This window comes from Pituophis catenifer, unplaced genomic scaffold, assembly GCF_029215685.1.
Source record: "Pituophis catenifer annectens isolate HBS135680 unplaced genomic scaffold, rPitCat1.0.hap2 SCAF_2, whole genome shotgun sequence".
In the NCBI taxonomy this organism is placed as follows: domain Eukaryota; kingdom Metazoa; phylum Chordata; class Lepidosauria; order Squamata; family Colubridae; genus Pituophis; species Pituophis catenifer.
In genome coordinates this window covers 174,687,309-174,707,486 of record NW_027256882.1, presented here as the reverse complement: position 1 = coordinate 174,707,486, position 20,178 = coordinate 174,687,309, and the positions used below count along the sequence as shown (strand labels likewise).

At 40.7% G+C, this 20,178-nt stretch overlaps 1 protein-coding gene across 1 annotated transcript; it reads right to left on the bottom strand.

Moving 5' to 3' along the window:
* Window positions 1–411: 411 nt before the first annotated feature.
* On the bottom strand, window positions 412–19,423 carry TSR2 (TSR2 ribosome maturation factor). Its single transcript, XM_070935141.1, has 6 exons — window positions 19,337–19,423; window positions 13,443–13,573; window positions 9,541–9,631; window positions 8,889–8,980; window positions 2,116–2,286; window positions 412–1,170 (listed from the first exon to the last, which is right to left on the bottom strand). Exons 2-6 carry the CDS (start codon window positions 13,521–13,523, stop codon window positions 1,057–1,059), a joined length of 549 nt encoding a protein of 182 aa, XP_070791242.1. The 5' UTR covers window positions 13,524–13,573; window positions 19,337–19,423; the 3' UTR covers window positions 412–1,056.
* Between the last annotated feature and the right edge of the window lie 755 nt (window positions 19,424–20,178).

Below are 20,178 nucleotides of genomic sequence, written 5' to 3'. Positions count from 1 at the left end.
CAAAGTGTGGTTATTACAGTAACAGATGAAGTACTCTTCTTTCCTTGAAACTAAATGCAGGTGCTTCCTCTCCCAGACACAATGCACTTAAAATGGCTAAAATTTTAGAGCTCTCTTTTGAGCCTTATTGGACTATCTTGGAAGTTCTTAAAATTCCCTGAGGTATCCCTCTCCTTCCCTCCCTTTTTTGCTGGTACTATTTCAACACACAAACGAGTGGTGATTGTGTGTGTATGTGGGATTTTAAAAAGAAACAAAAACAAATCCTTGCCTTATTTTATGTAGGTTTGCTGGTGTTGCTGTTGGTACCCATGGTATTCTTTTATCTTCGCCCTCCTGTGGTGTAGAACTAGTGCATGTAACTTTTATATTAAAAAAAAAAGGCCTCAGTATTAAGGGATATACAAAATCTTACCAAAATAATATTTTATTGTTGCTCTTGTATAGTGGCTGGCCACTGCAAAGGTTAGGGGAAGGGAAGCTTTTATTGACCAAAACTTCCTGTGCCCTACCATCATGATTTGTGTATTGTCCATTTTACTTTTCGTTTCATTGTTGTATTTTGTTTTTCATTGTTCTTTTTTTTTTTAAAATACAAGATTTTTTTCTGTTACACTCTTTTTTTTTTCTTTGAGTAAGAATGAATGCAGTCCTTTCTTTGCATAGTAAGGATGGTTAGATTTTGCCTTCCTGGAAGGAGGGGAAATAGTTGCCTCCTTTCCAATGACTTGAACAAGATGATCGATGAATAGGACACAGCAGGAGAACTTCCTTCATCAAAGAACCTACATTGTTGTTCAATATTTGTTTCAAACTCCAGGAAGAACATCTTCCAATTTTGAGGGGGAAGAAACTTTAAAGATTAAAAATATTTTATGCCAAGTTGAATTCCATTCAGCCTCTGTTAAGTCAGGAGAAAGATACCGTCAACAAAGTGCTTCCAATGTGCCCAGGCTTCTGTGGAAGCCTATCGTGTGTCCTATAGGAAAATTCAAGGCTTGGCAGCACAAAGAGTTCACTGCTGCATCTGTCCAGGTCTGCCATAGTTTTTTCCCTTCATTTCTTTTTCCTTGTCACCAACATCCATCCATCTTCGGTGGTCCTATCTGACAATGGAGACGGGTTGCTTTGTATTCCATTCATGCTGGAACCAGCACTGCAGTCCATGGCCTGAAGGAGGAAGAAACAACAAAGATAATCAATCTGTTCGTTTTTCATGGTTTTTTGAATAAACTAATTGGCTCCTGCCATTTGACACAGCAGTTTACTCAAAACAAACGTAGTGCCTAACATAAGAGCTTCAGTTTATCTTAAAATTTTATTAATTTTCAACACCAAGTGACTAAGCCTTATGATACCAGCCTCACAGAAGCCTAATCCAGGCAAACTAAATCCTCCCAATCCCATAACACAATTTTAAGAATTGGCTGGCTTCAGAATCGACTTATAATTCTTCCATGGCAAATGCATTCTGCAGAACCTATCCCAAAGCCCTTCAGATTTCATTCAGATTTACAAAGTCACTTTGTACGCAGCTTGCTCTGCAGCAGGGGTGAAATCTAAAATTTGTTACTACTGGTTCTGTGGACGTGGCTTGGTGAGGGCGTTAATGTGACTGAGTGGGCGTGGCCAACTTTTTTTTTTTACACTTTAAAAGCATTTTTTCTACAAGCTTAAGAGGTTGCAGAAAAAAATGCTTTTAGAAGCCTCTGACGATCAGGCAACTCAGCTGGGATCGCCAGAGGCTTTTAAAGGCATTTTTTCCCCCTACAACCTCTTGGCGGAAGAGGTTGTAGAAAAAATGGTTTTAAAAGCCTCTGACGATCCTAACTGAGCCGCACGATTATCAGAGGCTTTTTTTTTTTTACTTTTAAAAGCATTTTTTTGGCCAAAGAGATTGTAGAAAAAATGCTTTTAAAAGTAAAAAAAAAAAAGCCTCTGATAATTGCGCGGCTCAGCTAGGCATGGGTGGGGAGGGCGCAGGGATTTTTGCTACCGGTTTTCTGAACCACCCGCCGCCATCGCTACCGGATTGGGCGATCCGGTCCAAACCAGGAGCATTTCACCCCCGCTCTGCAGGCTCAATCTTAATTTTCAGAAGAATTTATTCAATACCTCCTCTTCTGTTTGTTCTTCTTCACTGCTGCTTTCAGCACCTGGCTGAGATTTGGCAACTGCCCTCCTAGCCTCTTGTTTCTTCTGTGCCAGGTGAGTAATGGCATCACGCATTGATGCTATATCTCCCTGATGGCTCTGGCTGAAAAACAGGCACAGTTGCTGGCTTACCTATAGCATGGGAAGAGGGAAAGATTGCTCATTACCTTGGAAGATCCAACAGTTGCTCCATAAACTGGTCTTTCCCACCACCCCTTGCCTCGTCCAACTCAGCATTTGCTGCATGGTATAACAAACTGCTCAATAAATCAAAGGCTTTGATCAGCATCCCTTCCTCCAGTGAAGAAAAGCGCGTCTAACTTAAAAGCAGCTTCCTCGAGGTCTCTTTTCTCCATGCCAGAAACGGATGTCTCCCAATTCTTTTAGCATCAGAAACTAAAGACATGTACAGTTATTGGATAAATTTATGACCAGTTTTAACTATTCTTCCGTAGTAATGGATTTATAAATTTGGGCAAAAATTACAGCCACCAAGTAAGCAACATCTAAGGAGTATGTTAGTTAAAAAGGAAACTGCTTCAAACTCTAAAATAAGATGGGTTCACATGTGGTACCAGCCATGGCTTTCTGACAACAATGGCCTAATTCACACTCAATGCTATGCCAAAACAATGGAACTCTTGGTGTTTACATATATATCCAGCTTTGAATCCACAATGTAGCAAATGTCTCTCAGACTACATTTACACAACAGACTACATTTACACCTTAACAAAAGGTTAACCCAAGTTTATTAAATTTAAATGGCTTTGGTTTACATGCCACCTGTACCATTGACTAACTGCATTGGCTGAATTCATGCAACTCACTGAGCCAAAAACTCAATCACTAGGCAAGCAAACTGTACAAAGCTTTGATTAGTTAAAACAACTTTCCAAGTAAAGGCTAATTTTAATCCTTCAGAGCCAAAGGAACATCTGGAGTTGTTTAGCTATTTTTGCAATTAAGGCTTTTTAGCAAGTCTCATCAGCATTAAATATATCTCAAATGATCCAAAAATACCAAAGCTTAAAATAGTTATCCTCCCCTTTTTCATTCTAGCTCATCTCCCCCTTGTCTCCCAGATAATTGTTGGCTCCTAAAGTTAATTCTGGGACAAGTTTTGAGCTTGGCTTTTCTCCAAAGCAATGCCTTCTAGACAAATGAGACAGTTAAAATAAATCATAGTTTACTCAGTAAGCCAAAATGGAACAATTTTTCAAACCATATCAAATCACATTATGATTTACAGCAACGCATGGCCAGTGAGTGGCTGTGTACACAATATGCTAAGCTGTGTGTTGAATAAAATACAATGGCCATACAGAGTTCTTATTGTACATGGTTCTACCACATGAATGCTATTGTCTTTGTATTCTGCTCTAGTCTCAAGAATTTAGCTGTCTTGGCAATAGTTATTTCCTCCATAATACATGCAGCACTGGAGGTCCTCTTATCTACACTGTTGTTAATATATATGTCCAAGAACAATAAGGACCAAAAGACCATTCACATGCCATATTTTCCTGTCAGTTTTCTTTCATATCACAGCTTTGGTCATCAGTATTTCTTCAGACTACACCTCTGGGGAAAAAGCAGTGATCTTTTTGTTTTTTAGGTTTAATGTACACATCAATATCTTCACTTACTGGGCACAGCCTCTTTTGTTTGTAGCTGTTTTTAATGAGGACCTTTCTAGTGCCTCAGCCTTTCCTTCGTCAGTTCAGTTATAAACATCTTTCAGTGTAAGTATTTGCAAAAGTTATACAAGGAGGTGGCTATTACTTTAAAGACTTAATTTTAAATCAGAGAGTCTCCCTTTTTAATATTACTGGATGAAAACTGTCTTAGTTTTTCGAACAAACTTCACACCCTTCTAATCTGTATTCAGTTGTAATCTCCAGAGTGGTTTGAAGCTCATACCTATCAATTTTGGCAATAACCTTCAAGTACAGCTAGGTTGATTTGTGGAAGGGTGGCGGGTGGCAGCTCATTTACAAAGCTTTCTATTTCATTGATTCTGAGTAACCCAAGATAATTAGCTTTAGAGATTATGGTTCAAAAGAGACTAAATATAATTTAAGACTCATAGGCTCATATAAACTCTCTCATTCTCCCTCCACATCCTCCAAAACCGTTACAAAAATAAACCATAAATAGTTCACAAGCCACAATAGCTGCATTTGCATAATATCGTGTTTCTCCAAAAAGACAACCCACCTTGAAAAGAAGCCCTATCACATTTTTGAGCACATGTGATCAAATTAAGCCCCACCCACAAAATTAGCCCTAATTAAGACCCCGCCCACTCTGGGGTGCAGGGGGTTGGGCAAGGTACACAGGTAAAAAAAACTAGGGTGGGGATGGGGGGGTGGAGCTGCCCTACTTACCAGGCCTCGCACACCCTGAAGAAGCACACCTGCCTGCTTCTTCTGCGGCCACTTGCACACATCGTCCCGGCCTCTGTTTCGCCTTTAGATGTCTGCCGGAAGGCATCTGAAGGTGAAAACAGAGGCCGTGGCAATGCATGCAAGTGGCGGCAAGCGGCCGCAGAAAAAGTGGGCCAGCAGCGGGCTCCTGCTGGACAGGGCTGTCGGTGCCACCACCGCAAGGTGAGTCAACAGGGGTTGTTCCTCTGTCCTGGTCCTATTAGACCTCTCAGCGGCTTTTGATACCATCGACCATGGTATCATGCTGCACCGGCTAGAGGAGTTAGGGGTGGGGGGCACCGTCCTACGGTGGTTCTCCTCCTTTCTCTCTGACCAGTCGCAGTCTGTGTTGACAGGGGGGCAGAGGTCAACCCCGAGGCCCCTTGTATGTGGGGTGCCACAAGGGTCGGTCCTCTCGCCCCTTCTGTTCAACATTTATGTGAAGCCGCTGGGTGAGATCATCCGTGGTTTCGGGGTGAAGTACCACCAGTACGCTGATGATACGCAGCTGTACATCTCCACCCCGGACCACCCCAATGATGCCCTTGAAGTGATGTCCCGGTGCCTGGAGGCCGTGCGGATCTGGATGGGGAGAAACAGACTCAGGCTCAACCCATCCAAGACCGAGTGGCTGTGGTTTCCGACATCCCGATACAGTCAGTTGGTGCCATCACTGACTATTGGGGGCGAGTCACTGGCCCCCACGGAGAGGGTTCGCAACTTGGGTGTCCTCCTGGACTCACGGCTGTCTTTAGAAGAGCACATGACGGCCGTGGCCAGGGGGACTTTTTATCAGGTCTGCCTGATTCGCCAGTTGCGTCCCTTTCTGGATCGGGACTCGTTAAATACAGTCACTCATGCTCTCGTTACTTCCCGCTTGGACTACTGCAATGCTCTCTACATGGGGCTCCCCTTGAGGAGCACCCGGAGGCTCCAGCTGGTCCAGAATGCGGCCGCGCGGGTGGTTATGGGAGCGACGTGGCGCTCCCATGTGACCCCCCTCCTGCGCGAGCTGCACTGGCTTCCGGTGGTCTTCCGGGGGCGCTTCAAGGTTTTGGTTACCACCTTTAGAGCGCTCCATGGCATCGGACCGGGGTATCTACGAGACCGCCTTCTGCTACCAATAGCCTCTCACCGACCAGTACGCTCCCATAGAGAGGGGCTCCTCAGGGTGCCGTCGGCCAAACAGTGTCGACTGGCGGCCCCCAGGGGGAGAGCCTTCTCTGTGGGGCCACCTACCATCTGGAACGAGCTCCCCCCAGAGATACGGAAGATCCCGGACCTGCGCACGTTTCGCCGTGCTCTCAAAACTTTTCTATTTCAGCAAGCTGGCCTGGCCTAACTCCCATCTTTTAAATTTTTAAATTTTTTAATTCGTGATTTTACAAATTGGGTGTTTTAATCTGTGTTTCGGCCGAAATATTTAATAATTTTAAGGGATTTTTTAATATTTGTATTATCTGTATTTTATCTTGGCTGTTCACCGCCCTGAGTCCTTCGGGAGTAGGGCGGTATAGAAATTTGATTAATAAATAAATAAATAATAAATAATTAGAACCCTCCAAAAAGAAGGCATAGCCGTCTTTTCGGGGGTCAAAAGAAAATAAGACCCATATTTTTTGGGGAGAAACACGGGTATGTTATGCCAAAAATCTGCTTAGTGGCCTCTCTGTGCATCCACTAAGTATTTGTTAAGAATCCTACACTTCTCTAGGAGACTGTCATCTACAGTGCAAAAACTATGACTTAGCATTTTACAAGCACTTGGCTCATCAACTGGCTTTTTTTTCTTCAGAACTGCAATGCTTCCTTATGGAGCAATAGTGCCCCACTGTGGTCAGCTGGTCAGCTGGAGAAGCAAGAACCATTTTAAATCCTAAGCACTAGTTTGGCAAGGCTAGGATATAGGTAGTCCTGGACGTAGGGCTGTAGTGGAGCCTCCTCATTACAGTTCTAAGTTATGACAGTTATAATGCAGGTCACCATGTGATGGGACCCATTTTTACTATCTTTTTTGCAGAAGTCACAAAATGAGCCTATTATTTGCTATGGGCGAACAATGTTTTTGCTGAAAACTTGAAGTAAATGCCAGTTTTTGGTGAAAACACTGTAAAACATGGTTATGCAACTACAAACTGCTACAAATGACTTTTAGGTGACCATTGGAACCTTGGAACTGGTTTTAAGTATCTTTGAGGGCTATTTAAGTGACCAGTTATAAGTCAAGGACTGTACTGTGTGGGATTTAGCATGTTGCACTCATCCAACTAATAACTCCGGCTCAGTCAGCAACTTATGCAACACATGAATCCACACACTTCGTTGTACAGTCCTTGATGCTCTCTGAGCTTGGTTGTAATGCTCGTAGGTGTTTCATTACTCAACTAGATAACATCAATGTTAGTAATTGGATACCCAGACAACTTTATCAAAATGTGCCTAATAATTCATTAAAGCACAACCAACACAGTGTTCTCCTATGAAAAGGAGAACACTGCCATGCATCTAAAACTTCTCAGAGAAAAATCAACACACTATTATAACTATGTGACATCACTAGAGCATACAAACTAAAACCCTCCAAAATATCTTAAATGAACCAAAAGATCCAGCAGCCCAAGGAAAAAAAACTTACAGAACAAGACACTATCAAAGAAAGACAGGCAGAAGACTAGCAGAGTGTACCCATGAACATCAAAGACATGATGAAAATTCAGTCTCACAATGCATGGACAGACTCAACCACAATTTCAACTAGGAAACTATGAGCATCCTAGGTCAAGCCAAATCTAAAAATAGTATGAAATTCCTGGAAGTTTGGCAATTAGCCATCAACAGACACATCAAAATAATATTTACAGGTCATTCAAAAGAGATAATAAAAAGAAGGAAACATAAAGACTAATACATATCCCCTGCACAACACATAGATAAGCATGGATTAACACCAGACAATCATACAGAAAACAGTACCCTCATCAAGGAACTACCAAGAAAACCACACCATCACCAACATTGGCAGGACAACCTACTGCCTATAAACAGGGAGCAAACCCCATAATCACTAGCACCAATATTATCTAGTTGAGTAATGAACTGTCAGTGAGCAAACCAAGGTCAGAGAGCACCAAAGACTCCGCCACAGTTCAACAGAATATGCTCTGTTTAGTTGGGATAAAGTTGGATGCTGCTAGGCAATTGATGAGAGCTCAGATGGATTAATTATTTCACAGTAATTTCACACAGATGTTTATTAGCAACCCTGTTACATCGCACAGGCCATAATAAAATAAGCATCTTGTTGTTGATTCCAGGTACGTAAGTGTTTAAAAATAACCAAGGCTGTCATATTCTGTCACCATCACCTTAACTCCAACATGTACTTTGCTGAAACTGCAAAGCTGTGCAAGCACTGTTAAAAGCACAGGTTCTCTAAGGAGGTACTGACAGGCACAGCAAGTCCTCCCCTTCCCCCAAGTACCTTTTCAACAACAAGCAGCACAATCTTACTTAAAACATTTCCTGGAGCAAAAGGGAGGCACGGGAGAAAGGCACAAGTATAACTTTTCTTCCCGGCAAATGCAGGCTACATTTTGTTCAGTTTTGCAAGGAACAATATTCAGTTGCAGTAAAGTTGCAGTATGGGCAAACCTCCTCACCTGTTGAAGACTTAAAAAAAGAATACAGTGATACAAGTAGTCCTCGAGTTACAACCACAACTTAGCCCAAAATGTATCGCCCCATGTTACGACTTGCCGGAGTTGTTAAGTTAGTCACATGGTTGTTAAGTGAATCTGGATTCCCCATTGATTTTGCTTGTCCGAAGGTCACAAAGGCTGATCACATGATCCTGTGACACTGCAGCTGTCATAAATAAGAACCACTTGCCAAGCATCTGAATTTTGATCATGTGATCATGGGGGATGCAGCAATGGTTGTAAATGTGAAAAACGGTCATAAATCACATTTTCCAGTGCCGTTGTAACTTTGAACAGTCACTAAATGAACTGTTGTAAGCCGAGGACTGACTGACTGACTGACTGACTGACTGACGCATCTCAACAGGTGCATCAATTAATGTTGGAAAAAGCTCTTGATCTGTCTGAAAGCTTTCAAAGACAGAATGACTGAGAAATTATCTACGTGTGGGGCCATTAAATCCCCACATAACTTCTCTAACTGCACATTACCCAAGAAAAGACAGTCTGAATAGACAGTCTGAATAGACTGTCTGAATAGACAGAGGGGAGGAGAGGAGAGGAAAAACAGCACTTTTCTTTCCTTTGCAGAGTAACAAACGAATACCTGAGCCAAGCTTCCATCTTCTATTATAGTGTTAAATTCATTGTTCATCAATTCAGCAAGGAAGTCCTCTATCTCCTCTGGTTCAAGGTCAGCTGTAGAGAGATTGGACACAGAGTCAAATAACAGAATTGCACAGGGATTTTCAAAGATGACTAGGGTTAAACGGTTTCTAGACTACTGGTTGTTTTTCCATCCAATGTAACCCTCCAAGTCTCCATGAAGAAAGCATACAAGCCAGTTCCAGGCCTTTTAATTGTACTCATTAAGCTTTACTAACTTGCTAAAATAAGGAACATACGATAGGGTTTTTGACCCTAGAGCCTCTAGCAATGTTGATCGGGGATACTAGGTGGTCATTATTATCCTTAAAGTGATAACCCAGTTCATGCTTTTGAAACTATAATAAATTTGAAGAGTTATCTCAGTTTTTAAATGTCACATTTTAGAAGGTTCATCATGGCAGGGAGGATTCTAACTCCCAAGGGCTTCCTATAAAATTCAAGACCTGCCATTCTGTGTCATACATAAGACAAGTTTCAGGTTCAGGCTCTTCATCTAGCAATGAACGACTAAAAGATCAGAATATTCTACCATCGTAATTCCAGGTACGTCATGGGCCATCTACCATTCAGGCAACAGGACAGAATCTCACCATTGCTTTCAAAGTATTGCTCCACAGCCCCCACCATCCATTCAGCTTTCTCTTGGCTATGTGCCCCTCCAAAGCCATTTTCAACTGCTATCTGCAATTGGAAAAAGACAAGGAAATGTTCATAAACAGCAACTGGCCACTGGCGCAACAAAGGGTTGCTTGGGGTGATAATTGGCACGAATAAATAGCAGCACAGAATTATCTAGCCAGTTCTAACAGTCCTTGGCTGAGCTCTAATAACAAAGCTAATTTGTCCTCCATGTTGCTTGTTTGTATTCAGGAATCGAATTAGGGAAAAGCCACATTTTTCCTGCAATGTGGGTTTCAATAAAAGTCTATTGGCATTACCAAAAGACACATATCCTTGGGATAATCTTGAAGCATTCTTTTTCTTTTTCTAAATATAAGATTAAGTAAACTCATATAAACATGTGTCGTTTGCTCGACAGCTAAACTAACAATACAAGGCAAGGAGCATAATTAATCTTTTATTACATTTATTCAGATTTTTACCTTTTATATATACTTTCCTTTTGGTCATGGTCAGACTGACTTTATTAAATCATTATAGTTTTCAATTCTGTTACATATGAGACGTGGCTTCAAATGCTTTCTAAATTATTTTCTCAAGTAGAACATGCTAGCTAACTGCCTTTCCTCACTAGTTAGCTGCACACAAGCTGTGTCCTTTACTACAGAGCTTACCTCCTTTGCCAATAGTTTCAGAATAACAGAAAATTACCATATAAGGAGTATACTTGTACAGCGTAGTAACACATGTCCAGAATGGGGAAATCTAAACAGTGAAAAGCATCTGAGTAGGAGTTGTACCTTGAAGTTGAAAGTTCACTTTTTGAATATATTGGTATTATTAGTTTACATAATAATATAATATGCATTTGTTTACTGAAATGCTTTTATTCTTGACCAGACTGGAACAAGGTTTACATAACTATGGTGAACCAAATTTATTGGTGGAAAGTGGTACAATTTCTTCTAAGTTCATTCCCTGGATAAATAATTTAACATCTGTCGTCATCTCAACAAAAAAGTTACTTCCTCTCTCCTAGTTTCTGTCCAGACAACATATTTTATATGCTGTATTTGTATGTGAGGTAATTATATTCTATCTTTATATTCTGAGCAAATGCTCAGTTGGTTATGAAGAATTAAATATTTATCATCCTGTTATATGAACAGACTGGTTAGGTTTGCATGCCATAATGTATTATTAGATAGCCGATAGCCAACCCATAGTTTAGCCTATCACAATGGGTTCCTTTCAAATCCTGCTGTGCTGCCTCAATGTAGCAGGCTGGGGTGAGGTGGGTTGTTCCTGGAAGGAATGAGGGAAGGACACTGGGGGTGTCTGTCAAGAATACAAAGCTCATCCTAGCTGCTCAGCTAAAATAGGCAGGTGCCTGTCTACACTGGGCAGCAACAATATATAGGATGATCACTTTAATGACAAGGCCAAAGGCATCATTTTATACTGCGCAGAAAAAGGCAACGGTAAACTACAGGTAGTCCTTGACTTACAACCATTTGTTCAATTACACGTTTGTTTGAATTTGAAACAGAACTGAAAAAAGTGACTTATGATCAATTCTCACACCTATGACCATTTCAGCATCCCCATGGTCACGTGATCATAATTCGGATGTTTGACAACTGGCATGTATTTATGATGATTGCACTGTTCCAGGGTCATGTGATCACCATTGCAAACTTCCCCAAGGTTGTGGTCAAACGTGAAGGACTACCCACACTCCTGCATTTTACCTAGAAAACCATATGGCTATGACACTCTAGTGCATAATTGACCTTACAGTACCTGAAGATGGCTCCCTCGTGTCAAATGGCACTCAACACATTATTGAGGAAAAGCTGAACATCCTTTGGAGTACTAATGGTATTTATGAAGTGGCTAGATTAAAACTTCTAGGATGGCTAATTCTGATATTGCCATGCAAGGAAAAAAAATCTGAAGCTGAAAATCAGAATTATGGTGGGAGCATGGAAATTAAGAAGCATGAATGTGGGAAGGCTCAACACAGTAAAAACTGAATCAATTACACACAGACATATTTGATGTCAGCATCTTGAAATGGACTGGAATTGGACACTTTTAGGCCAACAATCAATTTCCTACTCAGGAAACAGAAGCAGAGACTTAACAGAGTGTATAGCTGTCACAATATTCTTAATTTCCTATATTAGCAAAATAGCTTTTAGGAACATTGATGCTGAACAGACTTATACACAGGACAGGCGATACCAGATGGTATCATCTTTTAGAAAAGATGAGGAGCAAGAGCCATTATTGCTGCTGCACACAAAGCAAACTAGCAAAAAGGTCAGTATGTGCTCCATTGATTATAGAGAAGCCTTCAGTTATGTTGATCATGTCAAGCTGAGAAATGTGCTTAGAAAAATGGGAATCCGAAAACACCTTCATCTCCTCATACAAAACCTATGCAAGATCGGGAAGTCTCAGTGTGAAGCTAAACAAACTGATTCCAGGCTGACAAGATGGGAGATAAGTCTTCTCTTACCTATTCGACCTATGTGCAGATTATACAGTCAAGGAAGACAGACTGGAAGAAGATGAGCATGGCTTTGAAAATGGAGGAAGAAACATCAAATGCCTAGTGATACTACTCTGACAGCTGAAAATGCAAAACATCTGCAAGCTGTAGTAATGAAAATCAAAAAACAATGGTTGCCACATAATGGTTGTCTAGGAGCCCTAATATGCTGCCTTAATAGTATTTGTATCCCACCTTTACTGTTTTTACATATAACTCAAGTTGGGAAACGTATCCAACACACTTTCCTCCTACAATTTCCCCACAAGTATGTCAGAAATAAGCAGGGAGGAAAAAGAAAGGCACTGATGTAGTGATTAAAACACCAAACTAGAAATTGAGTTGTGTCCTGCTTTTGGCATCAAGCCCAGTTGGGTAACTATGGCCCTAGGAAAAAGCCAATGGCATATCACTTCTGAACATCTTGCCAAGAAAACTGCAGGGACTTTTCAAAGCAGTCTGCAAGAATCAGCATTGATTTAAAGGCCCGCACAATAAAAGTGGGAGGATCAAGATAGATACGCAAGTCAATTATCAGCAGCAAGGTAAATGGATTCAGTTACAATGGCCATGTGTGCATCACTGGGAGACCTGAAAAAAAACAAGTTATCATGAAGAAAATAGGAGATTGCAAGGAGTCAAAGTTGCAAGGAGTCAAAAACGACTTGGTGCCATATAATCAATGAATAAATTAAGCTTGATTTCTGGAAACAGCCTTAGTTTTTAGCAACCATAGAAAAGATCTGGTTCTCCGTGCGCGATTTCACTAAATAAACACCAATCTAAAAGCAACCTCATCTACTTAATTCATTTATACACATTCACACCAACGAAATCCATTTGAACAACTTCATATCTCAACGTAAGGGGCAGTGTTTATACAACACAGTAATCTATGATTTTTAAGATACCACCATTGGGGACTACTATATCCGGGGCTGCAAAAATCCCGACAATCACTAAGCGGCAGTCAAGGCATAAAGGTTTCTCTATTTTTCTGCCGCCCTGTGGCCGTCGGCGTTTTATAGGTAGAAACAGTAGCCTACCACAGCTGACTGCCAATGCATAATCCACTAAAACAAAAACTAAGAAATCACAATTGCCTTTTGTTTTGCTTGCCAAATCGGAGTGAGGCTGAGAAGTCGCCCCTCCAAACAAGTTGTTCTCTACCTTTCCCAATACTATACTCACTGCTCCCTTCCTGTAACTGCAAGCTCAAAAATAGTGTTTATTCTGCATTCGACAGCTCTTCCACCGTCCACTCACCCACCCACCCACGCACGCCTTTTCTCGTTACCGGGAAAGGCTCCTAACCTGCAACACGGCCCAGCCGTCCAACACCGCTTGCACGCCCTGCCTGAAAAGGCCACGTGCCTCCTCCTTCGGCGTCGCCATGTCAGCGGCAGGCAGCAGGAAGTCAATCCCGGAATGATCGATCAACTCGTCTGGAAGAGAAAAGTAGACCTAAATAAACGCCTGCAGAGTCAGCCAGAGCTTCGGGGGTTTCTCCTCTTCATCAAGCGACACCGATCGAACACTTCGAATGTTGCCTTTCTACCAGGCGGTTTATACATAATATAACATTCTATATTTCATTAGGGATTTCAATGAGCTCAAGTGCCAAATTCTCTCTCCTGAAATACTCATCCAATGTCCAATAGTTGAAACTGAAGAAGGGTTTTAAACTTTGTTTGAAGATTAACAGAGTTGGAAGGGACCTCTTAGATCATCTAGTCCAACCCACCCACCCCTGCCCAAGCAGGAGACCCTGCCTACACCATTTATGACAAATGGCAGTCCAGTCTCTTCTGGAAAGCCTCCAGTGTTGAAGCTCCCATAACTTCTGAAGGCAACTTCTGTTCCATTGTTTGATTGTTCTCACATATTTGCCTACAGTACTGTAGTTGGATCAGGGACTGAAATCTTGTGGATAGTCATGTTTCTTAGCCTGAAAGCTTGTGAGCGAATGGCTTCAGAAACTCAAGCACACTGGATTAAGGAATTAAATGGAAGTTACATCCCTAGAGAGAGTAAGAATCATTTATGTGTTTTTGCACATAAAATGTGGTTGCCCAGTTTGTGGCTATGTTAATGAGTTGTGCGGCTATGCAATTACATGGGTATACTTAGGCAGCTGGGTGAATTTAAAAAAAAAAACTAGTTCAGTTGTAGTTAACAATGGGTTAGCTTAGCATGCTATGCAAACTTAGCCAGATTTCACTTTATTGAATAATAGTTAAACTTATTCCTGAAGGAACATAAATACATGTTTTGACTTTTTCCCTTACTTATTGCATTTGCAAAGTACATCTAACCACATGCTACATTTTAGTCTAAAATGTTGTGCCTATCCTTCTAGTTAGGTTATGGAATCACTGCAAGCAATTCCATACAGGTATTAAGCATACCCAGACAATTGGGTTTAGTTGACCAAGCACATCATAATATCACAGTAGATAAAACATATAACCTTGAAAGACATAACTTAGGAACTATTTTGTAACACATTTTACTATGCTGCCCTGAGTCTTCGGAGAGGGGCGGCATATAAATTGAATTAATTAAATTTAATTAAATTAAATAAATTGAATTAATTAAATGTTGAAAATGAAGACAATTGCATTAAAATGTTAATGAGAATGATAATACTTTTAAAACTATCAGTACAGGGATCAGTAATAAAGTTTGTGAAAGGTTTGTTCCAGATAAATTAGAATCTACTGTATTTAATGATGGATTATAACTCCCATTATATCTCCATAACATGGAGAGTACTAGAATAATGAACGTCTGCATCAACTAATTAAATTGTAACTATTGCCTTCCAGATATCCTACAATACATTCCTATCATACTGGCAAAGGATAATGGGAACTAGACTACAAGAAATCAGAAGAGAATGGAATATTGAAGATCTGTACTATAGGTAGTCTGTTGGGTTCAAAGAAGACACATTGTTGTGCACTGCACAACAATGCATCTGTGGACATGGATGTGGGTCTGCAATCCCAGTCTGGAAGTGCAGAGTCTAGCACATTGAGGGCACTGGAAGTCCATTGTTGTAATAACTCTGGGTGTTATACTGTGACACTGCTCACAGTTTTCTATCAGTTTTTGGCTGTGCCTGTCTTCAAAGCCAGTGGAGGCTTCATAGCATGACTTGCCCCTGGTTTCTGTCAGCAGCCACAGCTTCTAGTTCCTTTGGCTAGATGTCATAGTGATGTAGGATTTCCTTCACTGAATCTTTGTAGCAGTAGCATGGATGACCTCGAGGGCTCTTCCCAATCTCCAGTAGAGAGCAATTGAATAGGCATATGATAGTCATCCATTCTGATGATGATGATGATGATGATGATGATAATAATAATAATAATAACTTTATTGTCATTGTACGTGTATACACAGTATACCAATACAACAAAATTCACTTAACCCCCAAAGACCAGGTCCAACACACATAACAATCCCCAAACACACTCCCACCCACCACAATTCCCCACCCCTAAACCACCCAAACATCCATACAACAGACCAAGTAATACTGTCCAACAGCTCACTGATAGTGGCCCTTTAGTTCATTGTTGAGTGCAATTATAGCTCTGGGATAAAAACTATTCAGAAAACATGGTCCTAGTTTTAATTGTTCTGTATCTTCTGCCAGAAGGCAACAGTCCAAAAAGATTGGAAGCAGAATGTTTATGCAATCTGAGAATGTTATGCAACTTTCTCAAACAGCGAGATTCGAAGATGTCATCCAGGGCTGGTAGCTGGAGCCCGATGATATTCTGGGCAGTTTTAATGATTATCTGTAGAGCTTTTTTGTCCGCTATAGAGCTGCTCCCATACCATGCAAGAATGCCATATGTCAGGACACTCTCAATGGTGCTGCAATAGTAGGACAGAAGTAGATGCTGAGATAGATTTATCTTCCTGAGCATTCTCAGGAAGTACAGCCTCTTCTGTGCCTTCTTCACAAGAATGTTAGAATTCATAGTCCATGAGAAGTCCTTCGAGATATAAATGCCCATAAATTTAAAACTACCCACCCTCTCCACCTCCTCACCATTTATGTACAATGGTAAATGTACATCTCTCTTCCTCCTGAAGTCAATTATAAGTTCTTTAGCTTTTGTGGTGTTAAGTGTGAGATTATTTTCATTACACCACAATGTCAGCCCTTGTACTTCCTTCCTGTAAGCAGACTCATGTCCCACCCTCCATATCTGGGCCTTTATATTTATTTATTTTATTTATTTTATTTTATTTTTGAATTTGTATACCGCCCTTCTCCCTAAGGACTCAGGGCGGTGTACAGCCACATAAAAACATAGAGTACAAATATTAAAATACCATTAAAAGATATATATAAATTTGGCCCCATAATTAAAAACAGTAACAAACCAATTAAAACATTTAAAAAGTGTTAGGCCAGCCTGGTTTGCTGGAAAAAGAAAGTTTTAAGGGCACGGCGGAAGACACCGAGGTCTTGGATTCTCCTTATCTCAGCGGGCAGCTGATTCCAGAGGGTAGGTGCCCCCACAGAGAAGGCCCTCCCCCTGGGGGTCACCAGCCTGCATTGTTGTTGACAACAGCGTCCAGAACTCATATCCATATAGGGGAGAAGGGATAATTCCAGCTCTGTAGATTTTCAGCTTTATGGAGTTAGGGATGGCTGTGTTGACTGAACACTCTACTGAAGTACACAGCTACTTGAGATGATGCTTCCCAAGTATTTGAAAGGTAAACACTTTCAAATTTGTCAGTTGGATGTTGTCAAGAGTGATTTTTGGTTCTGTGGAGTTGTTATATGGCATGGGCTAGTATGCCATATAACAGTCTTCAGTCTTGTTAGGCTTATAATCAGGCTGAAGTGCATAGCAGTGCCTGAGAATTAGTTAAGTGTCAACTGTAGATAATTATCTTTTGGTGCCAGAAGTGCACTCATCATCAAAGAGAGTTTTTTGAATGATTGTATGGAGGCACTTCATCCATGCATTCAAGTGGTGAAGGTCAGAGTTGTCCAATCAGTATCTACTGTAGTATACATTCCCTTCTTTAGACTCTGGACAGCATGTGGCAATAAACAAGTAAAGAACAGATTTAACAAGACTGGGGCTAGCACACAGCCCTGCTTTACCCCATTAGAAATGGCAAATGCAGCTGACATATCACCATTATAAAAGACTGTTCTTGTCATTCAGTTGTGGAATAACTGAATTAACTTCATGAATGAATTTCCATGGTATTCATGTCTCAAGATGGTCAAAAGAGCCTCCTGGTTTAAACTGTCAGATATCTTTGTTCATTGAGATTGCTTCTATATTAATATATTTGATCCCATTACACTCAATTATTTGGATTCATATAATATGCTGAAACATAGGCTACTGGCTCCCATTTCAGCCAAGTGTTATACAAATCTATTACCTACACTTGATGTGTGGTTAGTTTACAGTTCAAAAAAGGGGATGAATTTAATAAATTATGATTGTTTAACCACTGAGTTAACTACTATGGGGGGAGGGCAAAAATCCAGACATTAACTACAACTCTGCTTCTAGATTTATACATACATACATATATACATATCTATAAAACAGATATCGGAGTGTAATTTAAACTGATCATTCCACGCTTTGGAGTAAGCTCCACTGAATTTTATAGGATTAATTCTAATTGAACATGTATATAATTATTCTGTGCATTTAAGAGGAAAAAAGTCCTATATGAATTCCTCAAGGATAGGAGGATGCCTTCCAGTTGACCTGGACTATAATTATTAGCGCATTCCAAATCACTATGGTAACTGGAAATTAGTGGAGTTGTGTCCAATATATAGGGAGTGAGCCAGGTTATGAAAGGCTGAATAGAGTTTTGCAGATGGAAGCATGTATTTTCTTCCTAGCTTTTCTTGCAAGCGCGGGTTCTGCTTTTTTCTGATCAAGTGTTGATCCATTTGGTTGCAACAGGAATTGACCAACCAGCTTGTTGACTGAGCCTGATATCCTGGGCTAAGAGAATGACTGGCTCAAAGTTACCCAGCCAGCTTTCATGCCTAAAGTGGGACTAGAACTCGCAATCTCCTAGATGTTTTAACCACTAGACTAAACCCACTCTTAGATGGAAAGATAAAGGTCCGTTTAAATTTTTTGCTAACATTAATTGGATTGGTCATAAATATGATAACATCATATACTTAATCATATACATACTGTATATGTGGACATTTCCACACTGTCACTATGATAATATGAAAGCCTGTAATTGATACAGGCAGTAGTGAGATTCAAATAATTTAAGAACCGGTTCTCTGCCCTAATGATTTCTTCCAACAACCAGTTTCCCAAACTGTTCAGAAAGTTAACAATCAGTTCTCCCGAAGTGGTGCGAATTGGCTGAATCCCACCACTGGATACAGGACCATGGCACTGGCTGGAATATGATATGGATCATTATATGAATTATAATATAGGCACTGTATAGTCAATCCTGGGAATTCGATAAAACTAAGGGAACTAAATAAGGGGAAAAATACATGCATTTAAAATCCTGTCCATTATCTTAAAACACATTCACACTAAACAATAAATAGTGACAGGCTTGATAAAAAATTAATTTGCTTTGCTGCTTTCTACTTTCTTATATACAAGAATAAAATCCTGGGATTTCAGAGCCTAACCATTTCTCCTAACATTTCGCTGGCTTTATCTTTGGTCATATCTGAATTACCCTTTCAAAACCACCTCAAGTCTGAATTCAGTGATCATTAATTGTCCAGATTGACTATTACTTTTTCCTGGTTTCAGAAACCAAAGCCTATTTTATTTTAAAAATATTTTTTATGTTTGTATTCTCTGTGAAAAAAACCGATGGTTTATAATGCACGAACCCAGCAAGGTAGATTCATACTGCAATATCTAGTTAAAAATGACAGAATTCTACTAAGGGGGCGTGGGGGGGGAGGAATCGCATTGAATTCAAAAGGAGGTAGGCCCAGTCACTGTACGAGGGATTGTAACCTATTTCATCCTTGCAACAATTTTAATATGTTGTTTTAGTGCAATATACGTATTACATGTTTAATTTGGGCGGCACTTGGGCCATCACATAACACATACAATTTTCAATTAAGCAAACCCAACAAAATGGCCGATATTCAATTCCGACCACTGTATGCTTCTCCGCGCAAATAAAACACACGATACTACCATTCCCAAGAAACTCTGCGCGAACGAAGTCCAATGGAGTTAGACCGAAGGCACCAGCGAAGCAATCGAATCGACGCCCGCGGCGGGGGTGGGGCTGGGGGGGAGGGGAGGGAAGGGATTTGATACACGCAGTCACGCACGCGCGCTGGCGTTTCCCTTCGCTCCTTTCTTCTTTTTTTGGCACGCGCTGTGCTTCGCCCGACGCGCGGCGCTTCTCCTCTCCCTCGCCCCGCCCCTCCCAGCGGTCTATGGGAGTTAGTTGAGATTGGAAATAGCATGAGTCTCAAAGTGAGGGGGAATCATTTATCCGTAAAGAGAAAGGTTAGTAACCTAAAATGGAGACGACACTATATAGGAGAACGATTTGGAAGAGTTTAACAGGATTCCTATATGGGCCAAGGAACTCAAATCGGGACATCTTTGAAAGGAAGAACAAAAAAAAAAAGAGGTTGCTTTTCCAGAGAAACTTTAAAAAAAAACAACCCAACACCGATATAATTTTCACTCCATTATTCCCGCAGCCAACCTGTGAGGTAGACCGAGCTGTGAAATGAATAAGTAATTCTGAGAACTTCTTGAGTTTAATGCGGCCGCTTTAGGCCTCGCCTGGCAGAACAGCGAATCTACGGTATTTTATAGGTTGCCGTAGGGATGTCATGCATAGGGAGAAAATCATTAGGATGAAGCAGAAACGATACAAAATGAACAACTACTATGTTAGGGCTAGGTAGAAGATAGGTCAGTATTTTGTGGTAGACCTGGAATTACTTGTAGAGGATTAGTCAGAAATTCAGGTTTCCAGTTACTCAAGAAAAGGCAAAATATCCTTTACTGTTTCTTCA